Source organism: Rana temporaria, chromosome 7 (genome assembly GCF_905171775.1).
Source record: "Rana temporaria chromosome 7, aRanTem1.1, whole genome shotgun sequence".
In the NCBI taxonomy this organism is placed as follows: domain Eukaryota; kingdom Metazoa; phylum Chordata; class Amphibia; order Anura; family Ranidae; genus Rana; species Rana temporaria.
In genome coordinates, this window is record NC_053495.1 from 115986935 (window position 1) to 116011963 (window position 25029).

The following is a 25029-nucleotide window of genomic DNA, read 5'->3' on the forward strand; positions in this document are numbered from 1 at the left end:
CCTCATGATGTCTACGGACTACACACCATGATTTGCTGGATTAATATTTGTGCACTAGCTCTTGTGAAACGAGGAGTTTCTTCTTCACCAACATGTTCATCACCTAAAAAAAACGGTATTATAAATATGCAGGCCTACATCTCTTAACTTCTTACCTGAAGCTGTGGTGACAGACACTAACCTGGTGTGACAATTTCCACCACTTCATCCACCTCTCCTTCCTCCACATCTTCATCTTGGGGTTCTCTCTGGTCCTCTCCTTTAGGAGGTGTGGGGTTCCTGGTGTCCTCTGAGTGGTGTCCTCTGAGTCTTTGCTCCCCTATGAGAATGAAACAAAAGGTAAACTTAGCACACAAAAATTTGAGGCCAGAAATAGGAATATGAAACATTGCTTGGAAGTGGGGTACAATTGTCTGTTTTGGCAGAGTTCCGAAGCTGAAGACATGATTTTTTTCTGGAATACTTACCTTTTTTGGCCAAGTTTCACACATGTAGACTCCCCAAGTATCCACTGGAGCACCTGTGTGGGACACCCTAAAAAAGTTATTCTGAGTCCAGATGTGAAAACAGCTGCTGAGTGTCCTCTCCTTTACACTGAATCAAGTTTGCATTTCATTCTAGTTACAAACACATCTAGACAACAATGTAATAAACTTATTTTAATACAAATAGGCATGACCAAATGTAGTTAACCCTGTATCTACCAAAAACATTGTATGTAGTGGGCAAACGATGTTTCCTGCAACCGATTACTGTGCCCTCTAACCTGAAAGTTGCCATTTTAAACTGTCCAACAGTAAAAAAAAGCACATGGAGCAACATGCAAGTAATAATAATAATAGGAACACAGGACAAATATGTACAGCATTTCCTCAATTGCTCCCTGGATCGCCGTACCCCAAAATTCCTGTACAGACTCCTTACAACTTTAGTCATGATCTTGGCCTTTCTCACATTAGGGATCTTGTATGGCCCATGCTTCCCATCATAGTCGGTCCTCCTCAAGATGTCCACCATCTCTGCAAACGACATATTTGAGGCCTTTTATCTCCTCCTGGATCAGGAAATTTCTGGCTCCGGGCTTTCCTCAACATTAGTGGAATTATCAGCCACCTGCTGTGTCTCCGCCATGTTCCTCTCCCACTGTGCCCCTAAAGAGAAGGGGCGGGGAATATACTAGAAAGAATGTCAGGGGCGGGCCATGTGTGCACAGTTTCATGCATGAGCAGTGTATATAAAGCTAACACGCATGTGTCGTACCTATGTTCTGTGTGCGGAAGGAGGAGTAAGCGCCAAACTTGAGACCGAATGTAACATTTTAACTTGGGTCATCAGTGGCCTATACTGCTTCAATATTATGGCCTATATGGGGATAAGATTAGGAGAGTTTATACTGACATTAGTATTTTTGGCTTGTGTTTTAACTTGCAGAAAAAATTATTGCTTTCAAAAATCAGGATTTTATTAGCAAGTTCCTTTGACAGGTACAGGGAGCTGCCTGCTTTGTAGGAAACCAAAAACCCCATTCATAAAAAAAGAGGAGCAAGGAGGGCAGAGCTGGAGAACCTGCTGCAACTTGTACAGACACAGGTCCCAGAAGCAACCCTCAGGTTAGTGGACAATAAAATTGGGAACTTGAGGGGCACATACAGGAAGGAGCGCACTAAGGTCCTGGAATCACAGAAATCAGGAGCAGCAGCGGATGTTTATGTACCCAGTCTGTGGTACTGCAACAAATTGCGCTTTCTGGATGACCAGCTTGAAGTGAGGCCATCACGTTCTACCCTTCCCTCCAGCCTTCCCTCCACCCTTCCCTTCAGCCAAGCTGAGGCTTCTGAGGAGCAACCTGAGCCTTCCATCCTGGAAGAAGTGGATACCCCCAGCTGGATCCAGGTATAGTATTTTTCAAAAGATTTACTGTCCTAAAATGAATGATGTAAATTGTTGTTAATATTGAAAAGAAAGTATTGTTTGAACAAAAAGGGTTTTATATATCAATAGACAGTAGTGGCCAAAAATTATTGGGACAAGAATTAAGTCTGCTGGGGTCAGAAGGATAGTCTTTTCTATTTATTAAAATTCAATTTACAACAGTCATGAGCTGAAAATTGTGTGTGATTGATGAACCAAAAACTAAAACTATGTCCCTTTTTTATACACAGGATGAGCTCAGCCAGGATGAGGGTCTGGAAAGTGGCAGGCAGGAGGAGGCCGGGGCAAGCATGCACACACATGCGCACACACACACTGTTCTTAATCCATGAATGATATGTGAGATCACCCCGAGCATTCCATTACATAGAGATAATCTCTGCCCTGTGTGATAGACTGAAAGACGGACAGACTGGGGCTACGGAGGACAATGCACACCCGCGTGCTGCATGACACCCATCTCTGCATGGTGTCCCTGATATGATATGGAATGGAATGTATAGAAATGATGATGGTCAGACATGGATAACCCAGCCTGGAGGACACAAGTAGGACATGATGGTCCTCTATATCAGGAGGCACACCGCTACTACTTCTCACTATCAGGGATCATACAGAGGAGCCCTATCACTATGTGATCAGAGGGAGCAATCAGTCCTCATCACACCGACATCGGGGAGGGAAGGAGAGCATCGCCCATGCTATGGACATGGTGCATCCATCCTCCACACACAGCACACAGCCTCAGCTGCACAGAATGAATGGACAGGAATAGCTCCTTACATAGCTACCCCTTTATTCACAAACTGAAGCATAGTAAATACAGTTTTGGCATGCGTCACTGACTCTCCATTCAGAAAAGACTTCACCCTGACCTATACCCTGCAGTAGCTGGCAGGAGAGGGGAGGGGGGAACCCTGTTGGGACAAGAGGAGGGGCCAGGAGACAGCATGGGGACCAGGAAAAAGTACAGGGGGGCAGGAGAGCACACAGGGGCAGCAGAAAAAAGCTGCATAGGATGAGCGGTGGGGGGCTACATATAGAGGAACTGATCTTTCCATTCCCCCCCCCACTTCTCCTTTCCCTCCCGCATGCTTCCAGCAGCTGCAGGAGGAAAATGGAGAGATCGGGTTCTCTGTATCAGTGTTTCTCAACATTTTATCAGTCACGGCATATTGCCTCTTCATTGCCTGTCAAATGTCTCTGAAAAGCGATCTGAGCCTGCATCGCTTTTTAGAGGTATGAAATTTTCTTGTTGGTATTATGAACCCACCCTAAAAAAATCTGTTCTGATTGTAAAGAAATAGGGAGTCAGGATTAAAAGTAATGTGTATATATACAAAAGCATGTAAACACACATAAACATAGAATATCCAGGCTCAAACTTACCGACCAATCAGCAACCAACCAAATTCCCCTGTCTAACTGGTGCGTTAAAAACAGAGGCTTAGTTGCACACATCTGCAAATGCATGTGTAAGCTGCAGGCCCCGTCAAGGCGCTCTGTGTAAACTGCAGTCCTAACTGCAACATTGCATTTTATGTCTCATCAGTGGGAGCACATGACTGCTGATGGATAGATAAGGGGCAGGTGACTGGAGGAGCCCAGCCCTCAATAAAGGGGCAGGAACACACTGCACACTAAGCACATGGAAGCAAAGGTGCTAGTGCGTTGCCTGACCACAATGACAAAAATTCAACAAACAATAGTCACTGCCCCTACCTATGAATGGTATAATAAGGAGCGCTGGAATGGGCGTATAAACATACAAAAACATAGAATATCCAGGCTCAAACTTACCGACCAATCAGCAACCAACCAAATTCCCCTGTCTAACTGGTGCGTTAAAAACAGAGGCTTAGTTGCACACATCTGCAAATGCATGTGTAAGCTGCAGGCCCCGTCAAGGCGCTCTGTGTAAACTGCAGTCCTAACTGCAACATTGCATTTTATGTCTCCTCAGTGGGAGCACATGACTGCTGATGGATAGATAAGGGGCAGGTGACTGGAGGAGCCCAGCCCTCAATAAAGGGGCAGGAACACACTGCACACTAAGCACATGGAAGCAAAGGTGCTAGTGCGTTGCCTGACCACAATGACAAAAATTCAACAAACAATAGTCACTGCCCCTACCTATGAATGGTATAATAAGGAGCGCTGGAATGGGCGTATAAACATACAAAAACATAGAATATCCAGGCTCAAACTTACCGACCAATCAGCAACCAACCAAATTCCCCTGTCTAACTGGTGCGTTAAAAACAGAGGCTTAGTTGCACACATCTGCAAATGCATGTGTAAGCTGCAGGCCCCGTCAAGGCGCTCTGTGTAAACTGCAGTCCTAACTGCAACATTGCATTTTATGTCTCCTCAGTGGGAGCACATGACTGCTGATGGATAGATAAGGGGCAGGTGACTGGAGGAGCCCAGCCCTCAATAAAGGGGCAGGAACACACTGCACACTAAGCACATGGAAGCAAAGGTGCTAGTGCGTTGCCTGACCACAATGACAAAAATTCAACAAACAATAGTCACTGCCCCTACCTATGAATGGTATAATAAGGAGCGCTGGAATGGGCGTATAAACATACAAAAACATAGAATATCCAGGCTCAAACTTACCGACCAATCAGCAACCAACCAAATTCCCCTGTCTAACTGGTGCGTTAAAAACAGAGGCTTAGTTGCACACATCTGCAAATGCATGTGTAAGCTGCAGGCCCCGTCAAGGCGCTCTGTGTAAACTGCAGTCCTAACTGCAACATTGCATTTTATGTCTCCTCAGTGGGAGCACATGACTGCTGATGGATAGATAAGGGGCAGGTGACTGGAGGAGCCCAGCCCTCAATAAAGGGGCAGGAACACACTGCACACTAAGCACATGGAAGCAAAGGTGCTAGTGCGTTGCCTGACCACAATGACAAAAATTCAACAAACAATAGTCACTGCCCCTACCTATGAATGGTATAATAAGGAGCGCTGGAATGGGCGTATAAACATACAAAAACATAGAATATCCAGGCTCAAACTTACCGACCAATCAGCAACCAACCAAATTCCCCTGTCTAACTGGTGCGTTAAAAACAGAGGCTTAGTTGCACACATCTGCAAATGCATGTGTAAGCTGCAGGCCCCGTCAAGGCGCTCTGTGTAAACTGCAGTCCTAACTGCAACATTGCATTTTATGTCTCCTCAGTGGGAGCACATGACTGCTGATGGATAGATAAGGGGCAGGTGACTGGAGGAGCCCAGCCCTCAATAAAGGGGCAGGAACACACTGCACACTAAGCACATGGAAGCAAAGGTGCTAGTGCGTTGCCTGACCACAATGACAAAAATTCAACAAACAATAGTCACTGCCCCTACCTATGAATGGTATAATAAGGAGCGCTGGAATGGGCGTATAAACATACAAAAACATAGAATATCCAGGCTCAAACTTACCGACCAATCAGCAACCAACCAAATTCCCCTGTCTAACTGGTGCGTTAAAAACAGAGGCTTAGTTGCACACATCTGCAAATGCATGTGTAAGCTGCAGGCCCCGTCAAGGCGCTCTGTGTAAACTGCAGTCCTAACTGCAACATTGCATTTTATGTCTCCTCAGTGGGAGCACATGACTGCTGATGGATAGATAAGGGGCAGGTGACTGGAGGAGCCCAGCCCTCAATAAAGGGGCAGGAACACACTGCACACTAAGCACATGGAAGCAAAGGTGCTAGTGCGTTGCCTGACCACAGAGCGCCTTGACGGGGCCTGCAGCTTACACATGCATTTGCAGATGTGTGCAACTAAGCCTCTGTTTTTAACGCACCAGTTAGACAGGGGAATTTGGTTGGTTGCTGATTGGTCGGTAAGTTTGAGCCTGGATATTCTATGTTTTTGTATGTTTATACGCCCATTCCAGCGCTCCTTATTATACCATTCATAGGTAGGGGCAGTGACTATTGTTTGTTGAATGTAAACACACATGTACGCACATGCACACACATATACATACATATATAAATACACACACGCACACATATAAACACACATTAAAAATACACACACATGCGCACACACATATAAACACACAAACATACACACATGCATACAAACATATATAGCCTTTTTTTTAATTGCCAGCAGCAGCACTGTACCTACCTTCACTCTCCATGTTGGGTACTGCACTGTAGGGAGAGGCAGAGAGCACGCACTGTGCAAGACACCTCTCCCTTGCTTTCACTTTCAGTGTAAACACAGTGGAATCAAGCTCCTGCACTGTTGATTTACACATCATCTGAGGATCGGGGAGCTCATCGGGGAGCTCATCGGGGCCCCATATGCAGCCACCGCTCGAACAATTCGGGCATGGGAGGCCCACACAGGCCCCCTGAAGCATGGGGCCCAGTTGCAATGCGACTTCTGTCACCCCTGTACGTCCCCCCATGTGAATGTTGCATCAGAGAAATTTAAAAACAGCTTAATGCCAGCTTTTTGTCACACAGAATATATTAAATAACCAAGAAGATAAATACATGAACAAAAAAATGTAAATTTATTAAAATAACTCCAGAATCTTAAAACTTTACAAATCCACCTTAAATAGTCAATAATCTGCATTTTTCACAGAATAATAAAAAAACACCTATTTGTTTCTACAGGGCTTCAGGCATAGGGGTTAATTTACTAATGGTAAATGAGAATAGCAAAATGGGAATTCCCCTTAGCTTAGTAAAAGTGGACAAATACTTTGCAATGAATATTACTTTTCAATGAATACCCAGTCATGTGCGAGAAAAAAAAACAGTATTTTTGCTTGCACATGACTAGATGATGGAATTCACCAGCACTTAACATCACTCACTAAGCTAAGGGAGAATTCCTGTGCAAAGTAAATAGCCGATTTGCCTTTATTAAACCAACCCTAGAGGTGCCTAAAGGTGACTACTTTCAACTTTCAAAGATCTTCTCGAGCTGTCCCACCGCCAGTGATAATCACAGTAATGAGTGCATTGCAAGACAAAGTAGGGGGAACCCATGCTTCATTTAACCAAGAGAAGTTGGAATTTTCATTTTCATTTGTCCCACATTTACAGGATCTTGAAGCTGTACATGCAGGGACATCTAGGTGCTATATTTTGTTTATATATCACTGGCTTGTAGGGTATCACAGATTTAATTTCCCTTTGTATTACATATTACTAATCAAAAAGCAAGTCCATTCACAGAATAAAAATACATTTTTTACGAAAATTTTAGTAACATCAAAGTATATAAAAAATGTAACTGCACATTTATAGCAAGGCTTGTTACAAAATGCATGCAACAATCTCTGGAACCAGTGTGGGGGCCACTAAACACACGTGAAAGCCTGTTTCTGTGCTACTAATAATCCTGGCATTATTACTGCAAAGGAAGGTGGTGTGCAGATACTAGAATTTTATGTTATTTCTCATAAATGCAGGAATAGTGAGGTCAGCTTTTTACTCACAGCAGATCACATACAGTAATTATTATTGTTATATAGAATTTACATAGCGCTAATAGTTTGCACAACGCTTTACAACATGACGGTCAATATACCCCTTATTGGTGATGCACCTTCAAGCTGATGCAGAACATGCACTGCTTGAGAGTTATACATTCCCACCCAGTGGCGGTGCGTCCATAGTGGGCGCAGGAGCGCTGCCCCTCTCTCCCGTTAATTAACAATAGATAGATTCATGCATTGCATGAATCTATCTATTGTCGCCGCTGCCGCTCACTATTCAGGTGTCCGGCCACTTGTTGAGTGACGGCCATCTGAATTACAGTGGTGGGAGTGCTTTGAAAGTGCCTGATTAGAGCCATAGGCTCTAATGGGCTTCCTGATTAGCCTGTGGGCTCTAATAGGCTTCCAAATTGTTAACCAGCGGATGCACTGCTGTGCATTCACTGTTTAAACAGTGCTGTGAATCGCTTGCCTAACACTGACCCGCCTCTCAGCCAATCAGGTGCACCGGGTCTGGTTACTAGTCACCTGATTAGCTGAAGCAACAGGCACTGTGATTGGACGCCTATTAGGCATCCAATCACAACAGAGATGACATGAAGAAGACAGGAGAGGACTAGGAGGGAGTGTGGAGGATGGTGCTGACCCGAGAAAAATAAGTGCCGGACGGGGGGGGGGGGGGCACAAACTGGCTGCATTTGATGGGGAAAACTGGCATCTTTTGATGGGGCACACTGGCTGCATTTGATGGGGCAAACTTGTGGCTATGGATGGGGCAAACTGGGGGCATTTGATGGGGCAAACTGGTGGCATTTGATGGGGAAAACTGGCGGCATTTGATGGGACAAACTGGCAGCATTTGATGGGACAAACTGGCGGCATTTAATGGAGCAAACTGGCAGCAATTGATGGGGCAAACTGGTGGCAATTGATGGGCACAGTGGCTGCGTTTGATGGGCACAGTGGCAGAAATTGATGGGCACAGTGGCTGCATTTGATGGGCACAGTGGTGGCAATTGATGGGCACAGTAGCTGTGTTTGATAGGCACAGTGGCTGCAATTGATGTTTTTTTTTTCAGTTTGTTTGCCCTCCCCCAAAATTTTTAAGCACCAGCCGCCACTGTTCCCACCTCTATTCATAGGTTGTAAAATTGATTGTTCTGGTAGGTATATCTGCTCAGATGACTCTCACACTAAAATGTACACTACTAAAAAAGAGTGAGTCTCTCTATACAATAAATATTCTGACTCTCTTAGAAGTCAATTTAAGCCAGTAACGGAAAATATATTTAATTACGATGACTTATCCACCAACTTTTGATGGCTGAAAGTTCACAGAATGGGATGTTGCTGGAGAAAATGTGCACAGAGCATTACATCTTACAGTAGACAAATAATATAAATGTTTAAAACTTCCAGAGTTTGCTGACTTCAGTTTGCTGGACAAAGTTGCATGAAGTTGTTGATACCCAACAGGGATTTATTAGCGATTTACAAGTTTGGATTTATCGAGACTTCCTATTATACCGTATTTATTAGGTGAAGCTATGTTTTTTTTAAAACAAGAAGGTGCACACAATAAATCAAAAGCACAAATACAAACTGATAAGTTTAAGAACCTGCTGCTGAGAGTGAGTATAGCTTAGCCGGCTTTAAACAACAATATAAACCGATGATTCAGTGCTGTGCACCAGCCAACTATCGATGATGTGATTACACTCTGTAGTCCAAATAGAGTAATAAAAATTCTAAAAAAGCATAAAAATACCCCAATCTGTATGCAAAGATTTACACAATCTCCTGTGCTTACTAGATATGACATCTACACATAGCGGTCCATCAAGCACGCAGCATCCACCTTTGAAAACATGTCTTTACACAGGCTACAGTGGTCTGGTAAAACAAGCTATAAACTAAGAGTATCCGCTGAAGATTATGTACGATTCGTTAGTTCAAATCAAATTTGCTTATTCCTCATTACATAGCTGCTTGTTATCCAGGGATGCTTAGTTGTCACCTCTATACCCAATTTTTTGCTTGTTATTCCTCTATTCTCAGGGTCACATCTGTAAATTCTGCTGGGCTGGGTCCATTAGCGGTTGTGTCATCGTCCTTGGGTTTAGATAAGGTCTCCTCTCCTGGAATGACTGCAGAAGATGGGGCTACTTCTGGAAACTTGCTCTTTAATTCATTCTCTATTTCCATCTTATCTTGTTCCTTGGATAACCTAATCTGACCATTCTTAACAGGCACAGTGCTGGCCATCACATCATAAAGGAACTGATATTGTTCCTAAAAATAAATAGATAAATAACACGGTGTGTTAATAGAAGTTTGCAATATGTGATTATGCCTCAAGTAATGCTCAAATATTATAGTATTTATTCCAAAACATGTTTAAAAAGAGCAAATAAACAGCCAATAACTTCCAACAATATCTTTACATCTGCAACACTGAAATTAATAAAAAGCAACCATTGTAGTGTTCTCCAGCAGTGTGATAAACTAATTAGTATTCATTATTTTCCCAGAACTGGTCCTTTTAATTTCGAAGATTTTTATTTGTTTAAAACAGACATACATGAAACACAAAATTCACACAAGGTATTGAAAGAGCCTAAATTCTTATAGATAAGAAAAACAGTTGAGGTATGATAAGGCTTATAACTTTGAAGCGGCACAGCAATCTCCGCATAACACTCAAGCTGTAAGAATACCAGTTCCCGGCACCCCAAAAGGAAGCATACTGTGATTAGAAAGCCACCCCCGAACACCCGGAGTGTAACCGTTACCATGGATAGGCAATGAGTTCTGTGCATGGTAGAGTAGTTTAGATACCAAGCTTATATGCCCAGAGGGGAGGGCCCTTTGGCCCAAGTACCTAGAGGTACTTAATCTACAAGGTCATTTTGATTGTAGTAGAGGGCCATAGTGTATATGAGAAATGAGAAGGGGGGGGGGCTGGGGAAACCGAGTAGATAGGGGAAGAGAAGGAAAAGGGAAGATATGTCAATCAACAGGAGGCGATCTGAAGGTAGGGTAGAGATGCGTATTAGTTATGTCTATACCCCAGGGATGAGAGCAATATCCATATGTGCTGCCCAGGGTTCCCAGGTAGATTCAAACTGAACTTTTGAGTCTAGCAAAATGCTGGTCAACTTCTCCTGAGACATAATCCTTGATATTTTACGCTTGACAGTCATAAAGGAGACCCTGGGCTGTTTCCAAACCTTGGCTATTGTCAACTTGGCACCCAGTAGGATGAAGTGGATCAATTTGTGGTTGGATTTGTGAGTCTTGGGGATATTAGCGTTAAGGAGGACTACGGCGGGGGTTCTTGGGACCTGGAGGTCCGTCACTTTTTGGATCAGGTTGAACATCCTTTTCCAGAAAACCCTAATTCTGGGACATTTCCACCAAATGTGGGCCATAGAGCCTATCATTTTAACCATTTGAAGCAGTGAGGGTTCACAGAGGGATACATGTGAGCTAATTTGGCAGGGGTGAGGTACCATCTGGTCATCACTTTGAGGCTATCTTCAATTAGGGAAACATTCCTTATCCCCTTGTAGGCTCTAGAGAAGGACGTCTGCCATTTTTCCAGGTCCCATTGTTTTTGGAGATCATTTTCCCAAGCGGTCATAAATGAGGCTTTGCAAATCTGCTGGGCAAGTGACTGGTAGATAGCAGAGATTCCAGCCCTCTGTTCCGTGGCCTGTCCGCATCATAATTCATATGATGTGAATTTGGCGGGATTGGTTTCCCTTTCCAGATTTTGTGCGAAGTGGTCCTTTTAAATATAAATTCTGAATTTTCGTTTAAATAAATGAAAAGATTTTAATTATTTTTTTAATTCGGGGAAAAAACTCTAGTTGGACTAAAAATCCGGAAACATGTATCCTATATTACTATTGCAGTAAACTATTTCAGTAAATTCTGGCATAGCTATTGTATTTTCTCTTTCCCTTTTTCCTATACCCTTTTATTACACAACTTTAGTTACATGAGAATGGGAAACATTTTTGATTTCCTATTTCCAATTTTGCTTTGATCCTCCTTTTCTTTAAGTGATTGATGCTATTTCATGGTAATTATTACAGGAGAAGTAGAGCCAAAGATATTTTGGTTATACTTGTCCTATGGGTCTCAGGAGTGCAGTTTGTTCTGAACTCCTGTAATCCCTTTCCAGCTGAAGCCCCCTGTCAGCTGACATTAAAGAGCTGGTCCAGACTCTGAAAAGATCCCGAACCCCATATGGCCGGATCCACCCCAGAAGTCTGAACCAACAGCTGGCTCAGCCTCTAAATGATCTGCTGAGAGCCTGAGCCAGGTCCTTCACAGCCCAGCGCCCCTTGATCCTTGGGGGGGGGGTGCAGAGCAAAAAGCCAGAGATGGACAGTCCCCAACTCACAGAATGCTGATAACTGAGCAACCAGCTGTCTGTGATCGCTCAGTTCTCAGCGCAGAGCAGGTGGGGGACAGTCAATCCAATGCTGCACCCACCTAGGTGTGTATTAATTTGTTTTTTTATAGTTCTCTTTTAATTGCTTTCCCGGCTTGCATTCTATGTTATACATGGTATACTGTATATACTGTATATGTAGTGTTTGCATTTTGTCATGTGTTTTTTTTTTTTAGCTTTCATATTTTCTCTATCTTTTATCACTTGTTCTATTTTCTTTAGTAATATCTAAATGTATAAAAATTAACATTAGATATTTGTACTTACCATAAAAGCTTTTCTTTGTGTTCATTGAGGAACACAGAATTTAGAGAATATTGGATTAACTGACAGCTACAGGAAGATTTGGACTTTGGCAAAAACATTTACCAGCCATTGCTCAGTTTTATAGAAAAGTAATACCAACTTCAATATCATAGGCACAGTAACTATGTCCCTCAATGAACTAAAAAAAAAAAAGGGATTTTATGTTAAGTACAAAAATCCAGTTTTCTTTCTCATTCACTTAGGGACGTGGGATTAAGACTATTGGGACATCCAAACACAGTCCCACAAAGCAAAAACAGAACTTGTGACCTGCAAATCAAAGAGTGGCCTAGAAGACTGAACACTCAAAGCAACATCAAATAAAGCTTTAACATCCACCTGGTAAAACTTGAAGAATGTGTCAACAGAAGACCAAGTGGCAGCCTTGCAAACCTAGGAAACAGTTGCATAATGCCAAAAAGAGTGTGCTTTGACATGATTGGGGTGAAACTCATCCCTTAAGACCATAATCTTGTGGAGCAACAAGCTTATACCCCTTTACAGGGAACATCAGGGATGACAAAGAGATTGAGCCTCTCTATTAGAATAGTTGCTGTGAGATACAAGCACAGCACAGACTACATTTAGTGAAAATATATCTCATTCTGATGTACACAAGGTAGAGAGAAGAGAAGAACAATCCTCTTTTTGAAATGAAAGGTGGATATCACCTTAGGAAGGTAGGAGGCTCCTAAAGCGATATTAAATCCAAAAACAACATTTTTATATTTTGCAGCTTACCAATCATTAGTTGTGGTGGCTGTATTAGTTTACCTTTTTTAGGCTTGTACAATTGGGACCTAGCTATAGAATTTTTTAAGGTTCTCCCATGAAAGCCCTGTCCAATATGGAGAGTGGTGGTCTTTGGTGGTCTTTGTATGGGACTGCCCCCTGTCCAAGGTAAAGTAGATTAAGTAGATTGACACACTGAGAAGCGATATTATTTCTTGTTTTGATTGTAAGTATAATTATGTAAAAAAGCCCCAATTCTGTGTAGAAGCATATTTTGTGGATAACATATTATTGGGAGTTCTCTTTACTTTTCAGGGCGGTATCTCTTATATCCCTGAGGAAGAGACTGATTCAATAAATCTCGAAATGCAATGAATGCCCAATGCCATCAAACAAGCATCTTTGTGGAATATCAAAGCTTCTCAATGCATGTGGTGTTTGGGGACTACCTCTCAGTATGCATATGCCAATGAATGTCAACCATTTATAAACTAATCGTGGCTTTTTTGTGGTTTTTAACCTTTGTATTCTTTTTTTATTAAAGTAGTAACATCTACTTCAAAAATCCCATAGAGGTTAAAAGCAACAAAATATACCTCCTTTAAGCTTTTTTCCCTCCATTTCACCTGGTGATTTGGGCCAGTAACACACCTCCTGTATTAGAGTGCCCCCACTGAATGAATGAGCACAGGGGGCACATTTGGACAGCAGGAGTGTCATATGTACTTGCTGATTTAGATACACTAGCAAATTGAAGCAAAGATCCAGCTTTCATTGTACAGAAGCAGTTACAACTGATTTTTTCTCTTTGGAATAAAGGTTTTACAGAAATAAAAAAAAGTTGATAATTGTAAGCAGCACTGCCAGTCACAGCCAGATTTAGACCTTGGGGGGCCTGTGGCACTTCGGTTTCGGGGGGCCCCCTATACACATAGTTGGTTTACATTCTCAATAACAGTCACACATTTTTAAAATGCATGTAAAGGTTTGTTTTTTATTTTCGAAATAGGTTCCTTTAAGCCAGTGCATTGTTCGTTCACTTACCTTTTCCTTTGATTTCCCTTCTAAATGTTTTTTTCTTTGTCTGAATTTCTCACTTCCTGCCTGGGGGTTAGTCAGCGTGCTCGCCCCCTCCCTTGGGACTACATCCCTACGGGGAGACGCTGTGAAGACGCTGTGAACACAGCGTCTCCCCGCAGGGATGTAGTCCCAAGGGAGGGGGCGAGCACACTGACTAACCCCCAGTCAGAACGGCTCGGATGATGGGGGCAAGCTTACTGAGGAGGAACAGGAAGTGAGAAATTCAAACAAAGAAAAAAAGGGAAATCGAAAGAAAAGGTAAGTGAACCAACAATGCACTAGCTAAAAGGAACCTATTTAGAAAATAAAAAACAAACCACTACAACCCCTTTAAGGTACTGCTGGAAAATAATGGTGGCCAAACAAAATATTGAAACTTTGGGCTCAATTTGGACATTTTCACTCAGGGGTGTACTATCTTTTGTTGCCAGTGGTTTAGACATTTATGGCTGTGTGTTGAGTAATTTTGAGGGGACAGCAATATTTACACTGTTATACAAGCTGTACACTCACTACTTTACTTTGTAGCAAAGTGTAATTTCTTCAGTGTTGTCACATGAAAAAGTATAATAAATTATTTTCAAAAATTTGAGGGGTGTACTCACTTTTGTGAGGTACTGTATATACCATTTGTGCTGCAAAACAGTACAATCACAGGTCTGGAAGTGCTAGCACACCCCCTGAGGTGGGCATTTAAAGCTCATTTACTGCTTGTTAACCTCCCTGGCGGTCTTCCCGAGACTGACACGGGGTTAGATTTTCTTGCTACTATCGGTAACCCCGTGTCAGTCACGGGCTTGCCTCGCTAGATCCACAGGCACTTTTTACTTACCTTGTCCCTGGATCCAGCGATGCCACCGCGCTGTGTGAGCGAGCGGGACCTCGCTCGATTCACATAGTGCCTCCGTGTGACGCCGATCTCCGTTCCCTGCGACGTTACGACGCACGGGGACGGAGAACGGCGCCAAATTCAAAAACGTAAACAAACACTATACACACAGTATACTGTAATCTTATAGATTACAGTACTGTATGTAAAAAAAACACACCCCCCCCTGTCCCTAGTGGTCTGCCCAGTGTCCTGCATGTCATTTTATATAATAAAAACCTTTTTTTCTCCCTGCAAACTGTAGATTGTCCATAGCAACCAAAAGTGTCCCTTTATGTCAAAAATAGTTTTAGATCAGCTAAAAAACAGCGATAATAAATTATAATCACTTGCAGAATTGTGCGATAGCGATTTGTGGGGAAATTCGTCATAAAAAAATAAAAGTAATGACAGCGACAATTCTGCAACTGAGCAAATTTCAGTGATTTTGATTACATTATTGAATAATTTTTATTATAATTATATTATTATTTGTTATAATTATTTATAATTATTTATTATATTATAATTTATAATTTTGTTTTTTAAAAAAATGTAATACACGGGATGCCTATTAGAATCTTGTTTGGTCAGATTTAAGTGAGTTATTCCTAAAAATTACAGACCTACAATATAAAACGCCAAATTTCCTTGCAAATAATGGTACCGCTTTTAGCATGTTTTTTCTGAAAGAATCATACCGCCAGGGAGGTTAAGAATGTTTTAATATTTGAATGTCCATTGACTGCCCACAGTTCTGTTTTAAGTGTTGAGCCATATTAGATCATATACTTACAAAGGAAGACACAATTCCAGAGCGCAGTCTACGTAGATTTTTCACAGTCTGGAAGACATCAATGTCTCCTTCAACACGGGCACTTTCTAGAAGATACCACAGAGCACTAAAAGTGCCTGTCAGTTGAGACCCATCACTGTGGAATGCATCACATGCAAAAAAGAGAATTACTACAAATAAACAAAATATCTCCAATTAAATGTAGAAAACAATATTTAGACCAATTATAGTTTCATTAAAATATTTGTTAAATGTAATATTGACAGTATAACTTTTAGAAATCTACAGTATTTCTTTTTTTTATTACCACAAACCCTATATCATTGTAGAATGATGACTATCTAACATGATTTCTGACCCCGGGAGCTGAAAGGGAAGATGTTACGGAAACTCTCAGGGGTGTGATAATGTTCTTTTAAGCTACTTTTTTTTTTTGAATCAAAAGTTAGTTTTTATTAATACGTCATAATCATACAATACAGGTAGGATGAATACAAACATTGTGAGTAAATTTTTCACGAGGGTACAGAGAAAAATGAATATAATTATACTCGTTGCATAGTATGATGATCCCTGGTTTAAAACCACCCCTCTCTCTCTTCTATGGGATTGAACTATACATATGCTTAACTATGCTAGGCCTGTATCCTTGGGTCTAGTTTCTTAGTAGCATCCCCTGTAATCATTCTGTTAGGAGTACATAATAACCATGACAAGAAAAATATATAAGAATAACTATAAGAATGATAAATAACTCTGCAATAAACATATATAAACACGTGAGCTTTTCTCTTTTTCCTTCCTTTTCTCTCCCTCCCCCTCTTTCCCTGCCTCTCCGCACCCCGCCACACCGTCAACTTCCCATAAGTCCACCTGTATCCCACTATCAGATTCTCTACCCATTTCCGTTTGGCGGCAAATTAACCCTGTAGTAATCTCTCCATAATCAGTTCGCTAGGTCCCAGCCCTGGCACATCCAACCAGGGACGCCACATTGAATAGAATTTTTTAAGGGCATTTCTATGTTGGTATGTGATCTTTTCTCTTATCAGGGAACTGTTTACCATTTTAACCCATTGTCCCTCCGATGGTACCCTGGGGGTAATCCAATGTCGGGCTATGGCCCTTCTTGCCGCATAAAGCAACCGTAATACCGCAGTGTGTCCGTTAGGGGATAGTGTTGGTTCTTCAAGGGCTCCCAGTAAGCAGATCACTGGGTCATGTGGCAACGTAAAGTCATAGGCCTGAGATATAGTGTGGATAACATACCGCCAGTACCTGAAAAGTTTGGGGCACTTCCATAACATGTGTAACAAGTCTCCTTCTTGTGTATTGCACTTGGGGCATATGGGAGAGTCCCGCACGCCCCATTTGTGTAGGCGAGTAGGTGTTCTATATACTCTGTGTAGCAAAAATAAGTGTGATAATCTATGTTGTGCAGACACCGAGACCAACGGAGCTGAGGTCAGGCACAACTCCCCTTTTAAGCTACTTTAACACAAAAGTCCTGTGTGTGTTTCATCACACTCAAAGTTCCAACCCTACAGGTGGGTCCCCGTATATGGAGATTAGGGCTAACCCCATTAGTCTTGTGTGCATTCCAGCCCATAGCGGCTGGCGCGTACCCTAGCACAAAGCTAATTTCATTGTATAGGTCACTTATGAGGACTGATCACCAATCGTGCATAGAGGGGTAAGTGAAGGTTTCCTAAAAGGTACCATGTCACTCTTGCATTTCCCTACATCATATGGTCTATATATGTAGTATCAACTCTATGGGTTATTGTTTATCACTACTGATATAAGTATGGGACCTGGCAGATTCGATTGGGCTGGTTAGCTGCTGCTCTTAAGCACTAAGGTCTATTCCATGTTGTCATTTAATTTTATCTTACTTCATTTGAATCATCAGTATGATGACTTGACCCCCCTCAATACTAAGCAGTAGGAGGGGCTTATGATGCTTACCAATATGTTGGATGATTTACCTGGCATTTAACTCCTTAAAAAACGCATCAGCTCTGGTTTCTGCTGTAATGTATTGTCTGGGTTCATTTATATAATCTGGCTTTAATTCATTTAGAGGCTGGTGTCCTAGTGACTTTACAAGTTTGTATTTTTTGTTCATTTGTGAGTATAATATTTGTGGGATTTTTTGTTTTTATTTAATAAACAGCATCTAAAATTTGATGTATGAGGCTGGTTTGACATTTTTTTTGTTGTTGTTTTGTCATTTAGTATAGAATTCCCCCAGGCTGAACAGGGCAGCAAAGCTTCAAGCAAATTGCCAAATCAGCAAGATTGTGTGCTCCAGGAGAACCATCTGTATTTGCTATACATCCACTACACATTGGTGTCCGTTTATGAAGCAGTAAAATCTATTCCCTGCTTCATTCGCCCGTATTCACAGTGGAGATTTTTCTCCTCTGGGTGCCTGTTTATGAAGCTTTGTAGATCACTTCACCCTTGGAGGAGTGAAGCGATCTACCAATGCTTCTAATACTAGAGAACGGCCCCTGATACTGGAACCTTGTGAGGCTTCACAAGATTACAGTTCCAGAAATTCACAGAAACATCTCGGATGTCAGTTTATTAAGCAGTGATAAATAATCACTGCTCAGTACACTGACAGACGGGTGGTTAATGTTAATAAAATAATGAGTACCCCTGCATGATATATATATATATATACACACACATGTAAACATTATATATATATATATATATATATATATATATATATACACATAAATATTACAAGGGGACATGGTTACAGTGTTGGGGGGTCTGAACAAGGTAGAAAGAAGTTAAAAATCTTCCTCCTCAGACCCCCCGCTATTCCCTCTTCACTCCCCGATTCTTTACCTCTGAGCTGGTGAATCAGGCAGTGTGAATTCTGACTCAGATCGCCAGTGAAGTGCTCAAAACGCACCTTCATAAACTGGCCGTTACTGTGTCATTCAATGAGGATTCTCAGTGTGCAGAGATAATCGGCGGGAGAACAAGTTCAAACGCTTTCGATCATCTCTGTTTAATAAACTGTTTATGGACTGTGATCAGTAGCGATCCTTGGGATCACCGCTGATCACTGCTTCATAAACGAACACCTTTAGCACCAAAGTGGTGTCCTTTTATTTGGTAATCCCATTTACACTAGAACCTTCTGCCAGGAGCTGGCAGAAAAATCCAGAGTAAAAAATGCTTGGTCTGGCACATATTTAGTATGTTGATGTGCATAATTTTACTCTACTGGCTAGAAAATGTGTTTGCTTTAGCCACTAGATTAAAATGATGCACATCCCTGTGCATGTATATGAAAACATATACTGTATGCATAAATTGAGCCAATACATAACATTTCTCTCTGAATGGAGGTTTGGACACCATGACTAATGCAGACCTGCATTCAAAAACTTAACAAAAGAAAAATGCTTCTAAAAGCAGTGTTTTTTCTTCCAAAGTGCATGAGGTCTTATAGTCCATTGATAGTCAGGTGACACAGTAAGCTCCAATCATGAATAGATGGTGTCACCATCATGATAGCTGTATGGCAGGGTGTGTTAATCAAAAGAGGGTCTTAAAAATGACAAATATTTAGAACTGAATAATCTTTTTTATTCTTTGCCATCAATGTTTACCTTGCTATATGCCTTATTACATAAGGGCTTGCTAGTTTTTAAACAATAACTGCAAAATGCAATAGTACATTTAAAATTAGTAATATAGGGAGTGCGCATGCGCGGGACTTCCGGAGCAGACACGCTCTAGCTGAGCTCCGCTCGCTCCGGCCCTGGACACAGCTACATACAGCGCCGAACACCGGGATCGAGAGCCGCAATACCCGCGGCAGTGTTCCCTGGAGGGGGATGAACAGGCGGGCCCGAGGACAGCCGAAGAGGGGACAATTTAAGCGCGCCGGATCGTCCGGCGGCCCGGGGCCTTCCCCTGAAGCTAGGCCGCAGCCTAAGATGGCGTCAGGACGGAGCGCCGCACGTGGCGGCGACACTTCCAGAACCCCTATGGCCAGAACGCCAAGCCAGGACAGCTTCCCGGAGTTGGTGGGGGACCCGTTCGCGTCCCAGTCCTCGGGGGATTCGGCGGCCTACAGCAGGAGGGGTGAGTCGAATGTGCAGCGTTCGTCCCCAGGCCCCTATATGGCCCAACAGGAGGCAATAGACTCCCCGGCTTCATCCCTGGAGGGGAATATGGCGGAGTTAGCTGAGGCCATGTTCAGCCAGGCCAGCCAGGCTAGCCAGCGAGGCCAGGACATTGGGATGGCTCAGATCCCTCAGATCCCTCAGTATTCTCCGGATGCTGTGCTGCTGGCCCGTTTCTCCACCATGCTGCAGCAGGAGCTAGCCAAGGCCTGTACCCTCATAACTACAGATCTCAAGAGGGACATTCACAGTTTTGGGGAACGCTTCGATCGGATGGAGACTAAAGTGGATGGCACGATAAAGAAGGTCAATCAGAATGCTGGCATGATCACTGACCTCCAAACCAGGCTGGAGGAAGCCAATAATAAAATCGAAGATTTGGAGAACCGCTCTCGCAGGTATAACGTTCGCATACGGGGCCTTCCTGAGACGTGCACGGACCTGGAGGAGGCCATGGGAGAACTCATGAAGGAACTGATACCTGACATTGCTGGCCACCATATGGAGATCGACCGTATCCACAGGGCCCTGACGGCACCTCGGCAGGATGGTCTGCCGCGAGACGTGATAGCCAAGCCGCATTTTTACCGTGTTAAGGAAAAACTGATGTTGGCAGCTCGAAACAGACCGGATCTGTCATTGCGGGGGGCTCAGATACAGCTGTTCACGGATCTGGCTCCATCGACGGTCATGAAACGCAGAAATTTGAAACCTTTACTGCAGCAACTGATTAACAAGCAGATAAAATACCGGTGGTCTTTCCCGTTTAGACTGTCTTTTGCCTATAAAGGTCGCCCTTATTCATTCACAACGTTCCAGGCGGGAGAAGACCTGCTCCTGGAATTAGGAATCATCTCTCGGAGCTCTCCGACCCCGTCGCCTCGACAGGATGAAGATCGTCCCATCTCTCCGCTATGGCAGGATGTCAAGAGGCGCCAGACCAGACAGTCACAACGAAAGACCTGAACGGGCGCCCGATTGCCTCGGTGGTTTTCTACTTGTGGTGAGACATGTCAGTCTCGCTGCCACGGAAGGAGCTCGGTTGTCTATTTGAAGCTCCCCTGTGATCTCCCTTGTCGCACCTTTTTGTGCGGAGGGGGTTTTTTTGCATTTTTGTATTTTTACAGTTCATAAAGGAAAGAAATATTTTTATTTTTGAGTTTTTTCTATTTTTATTTTTTTTTATTTTTTTTTTTTTTTAGGCTTTTACTTATTATACTGCCCCCCTGGTCCATCTGCCCCCCCCCCCCCTCGGGGTTTCGATAGATAGAACCCAGACAGGTTGGAACTCAGTATTACCATGTACTATTTCTTATGATGGACTGCCTGAGGTTGGGGTTGGGAATATTTGAGTAATTGCTTGATTGGTTGACCTGTTTTTTCCCTCTTAGCAGGAATATTGTTTTACCATGCAATTTATCTGTCCCAGTTGACGGCACAGGTGTGTTTGATTTTTGGGTCGGAGTGGTAATTCATGCCACCCGATTGCAAGACTACTCGTCCTCTCAGGAGGACGGTACCCTTGCGCACTTTGATCCGGGGATTTTTCCCGGTGGGGGTTTTTCCCCGTATGGGTATGATGTTGATCTGTTCTTACAGATATGTTCATTTAAAAACTAGGCCACTAGGGCCATTGTTGTTCTCTTTGCTTCTGTCTTCATTTTCTCTCACTTTCTCTTCTTTTCTTTTGGGAGCGCCGTTCCAGTCCCCGGTCCGCCTCGCATCTCCGGTGTATGCCCTGCGATCCTCAGTCTTCACTCCAGAGATGTCCTCAACTCACATGACGTCCCAAGGTAAGAGTGCTCTGCCCTACTACGATGGCTAGGTCATTTTCAACTGATTATGCGGTCATTTCTCATAATGTCCACGGATTTAACTCCCCTATCAAGAGGACTAAGGCTTTTCAGTTTTATTATAAACAGAGAGCTGATGTTCTCCTGCTACAGGAGACTCATTTCGCCAGGTCCTCATCGCCTCGTTATCTCAATGCAAGGTATCCTCACTATTTCCTCTCGTGTGGTACAGAAAAGAAAGGGGGAGTAGCCGTTTGTTTTTCTAAAAGAGTTCCCTTCACACCTATAACTATAGTCAAGGATAGGGAGGGGAGATACTTGATGGCGGTAGGTCGTTTACATGATCAGCTGGTCTCTTTCATCTCTTATTATGCCCCGAACGTGGGTCAGCTGGAATTTTTCCGAAATATGCTTCGGATATTACTACCTAAGGTTCAGGGACAAATAATAATGGGGGGGGATAGTAATATCCCATTGGATAGGACTGTGGATAAATCAGATCCGACTAAGTCGATCTTGAGACGTCCCCCGGCCAGTAGCTGCAAGGTAGCACGTTTATTTCATTCATGTGATTTGATTGATATATGGAGGGAGTGTAATCCTTCAACGAGGGACTTTACATTTTACTCTCAGGCGCATCGATCTTTTTCTAGAATCGATCATCTGTTGGTTCGCACCCCGCTGCTCCCATATATAACTTCTGCAAAAATTTTGACCACCCCTTGGTCAGATCACTCTCCGATAAAATTGACCACCAGAGGGTTGTGGACTAAAGCCACCCCCTCGCCATGGCGCCTTAACGCTAGCATATTGAACGACCCTACCCACTATGTAGAAATTGAGAGAGAGATACGGGCATACTTTGAAGTTAACAAATCATCTGACACTTCCCCTGCGATCACATGGGCGGCCCATAAGGCAACGATACGGGGCAAATTGATCCAAATAGCGAGTAGATTGAAGCGGACTCGGGAGCAAACGATTTCGCGGTTGGAGGATGAGTTAGAGGCATTACTGTCTGAACAACATAGGAACCCCCAGATTGACTTGAGTTTTAAAATTGATGAGACACGATTGGCATTGAATCTTAGCCTGACCACGCAAGCTGAAAAACACGTCAGCTGGTCCAAACATCGGTTCTATACGATGGGAGATAAACCGTCTACGCTGTTAGCAAGGAAATTAGTGCCCAGACCATACACTCCGACGCTACCGAAGCTGCGCTTACCGACCGGTCACTTCACACAAAATCCTGAACGGATCGTCCGGGAATTTTACAAATTTTACTCGTCGTTGTATCTCCGGGGAGACGGCCTGGACCAGGCTAAGCTTGAGGCTTTCTTTCATGACCTTAAATTACCCAACCTCTCCCGGGACCATGCGGACCTGATGGACGATGCAATTACTGAGGAGGAGGTGGGAGCGGCCATTAAACTTCTGAACCCTACGAAGGCCCCTGGACCGGATGGCTTCTCGGGTCATTACTATAGAAAATATCGAGACATTCTTAGCCCTCATTTATGTAGATATTTTAATGATTTACGCCGGGATGGCAAAATTCCTACACACGATAACGCAGCATTCATCCACGTCATACCGAAACCAGGCAAGGATCATGGAGATTGTGCGAACTATCGCCCGATCTCTTTGATCAATTCCGATTTAAAAATATTGACCAAAGTCCTAGCCCTGAGACTGAACACATTCCTCCCCAAATATATCCATCCGGACCAGGCTGGCTTTGTGCCTAATAGGCAGGCGTCGGACCAAACCCGTAGAATTGTTAATTTGATTTCAGCGATTCAATCTAATTGGGATGGGGAGGGTGCTAGAGGAGGTATGCTGCTTTCGTTGGACATCCAGAAAGCGTTTGATTCCCTTTCCTGGGACTATCTGTTTGAGGTGTTACGTCGATACGGATTTGGGGAGCGCTTTCTGGTTCTCCTTCGAACGCTCTACGATGCACCGACAGCCACATTAATGATTAGGGGATACCCCTCCCAATCTTTCAACATCAGACGGGGCACTAGGCAGGGATGCCCCCTGTCCCCACTCCTATTTGTCCTGGCAATAGAACCGCTAGCAATAAAAATCAGGGACAGCCAGGATGTTAGGGGGATCGTCGGGGGTGGATACGAGCATAAATGCTTGTTCTTCGCTGACGATCTATTGCTGACAATGTCCTCGCCAATCACGTCCCTTCCCAACCTATATAAGATTCTTAAGCCTTTTTCGGATATTTCGGGCTTGCGAATAAACCACAGTAAATCCAGGGCTCTTAATATATCTTTGCCTAGCTCGACTCAGTTAGCGATTGAACGATCGCACCGGTTCCATTGGGAATCCGAGACGCTTTCATATTTGGGGGTCAATCTGACCTCTTCTTTCCAGACTTTGTATAGTAAAAACTATCCAGCTCTCATTAAAAGGATAACCGAGGACCTGGCGAGATGGCGAATTCATCCACCATCGTGGTTTGGCAGACTCCACTCAATCAAGATGAATGTCTTACCGAGGATATTGTACTTATTTCGTACATTACCGGTGGCCTTGGTACGCAGTGATTTGGAGATGTTGCAGAGAAAAATCCTAGAATTCATCTGGGGAGAGAAGAGACCTAGGGTGAATAAACGCACTATGTATACTTTGAAGAGGAAGGGAGGATTGGGCTTACCTAATCTGCAGAAGTATTTTTATGCGGCCCAGCTAGCCCAACTCTCCAGGTTCCACTCAAAGCGATCACAGGCGATTTGGATGACTATGGAATCCTACGCCTGCCGCCAGTTTCCTATTTCCCATATTATGTGGCTTCCGCCTAAAGACAGACCCACTATTCTATGCCCATCCTTGTCATTTTCCTTGGATGTCTGGGACAGGGTCTCTAGAACACAGAATTTCAAATCACCCCATTCCCCATTGGCTCCTTTGTTGAGAAACCGTGCATTCACCCCGGGTCTCGATCCGGTTGCTTTTCAATGGTGGACGAACAAGGGACTGCTGCGTATAGCGGATATTTGTGACAGGGGGAAGGTTCTATCGGAGCAGGTTATGAGGGAGAAGTATCAAATGCCATTGACAGAATGTTATAGATATGTTCAGATAAGTCATTTTATACGAACGTTGGCCCGCCAGGGCGACCTGGAGGTTCATACCCCCATGGAGTACCTTTGCGTTCGCTATGACAGTTTACGGGGTCATATCTCTGAGTTATATGCAATGCTGATGTCCTCTTCAATTAAGCTAAATTACATGCTCCGGTGGGAAGAAGACCTGCAGGAATCTTTTGATCTAAATAAATGGTGTACGTTGGCGGAGACGGCCTCCAAGTCCCTTATGAATACATCTATAATAGAAGCCAACTATAAAGTGATGCTTAGATGGTATATGGTGCCGGCTAGACTAGCCACATTTGTTCATGGGGCCGCCC

General features: G+C 43.4%; 1 protein-coding gene across 7 annotated transcripts in view; it reads right to left on the reverse strand.

Annotated features, from left to right (window-relative positions):
• Nucleotides 1-8682: 8682 nt before the first annotated feature.
• The window catches only part of PTPRC (protein tyrosine phosphatase receptor type C), a 300264-nt gene continuing 283917 nt past the window's right edge, over nt 8683-25029 (reverse strand). For all 7 annotated transcript variants that reach the window (XM_040359865.1, XM_040359870.1, XM_040359869.1 and 4 more), the window contains 2 exons: nt 15653-15788; nt 8683-9700 (listed from right to left, as the gene is read on the reverse strand). In XM_040359865.1, the coding sequence (XP_040215799.1) occupies nt 9449-9700; nt 15653-15788 (388 nt within the window). In that variant the 3' untranslated portion in view covers nt 8683-9448. The remainder of the gene's footprint in view (nt 9701-15652; nt 15789-25029) is intronic.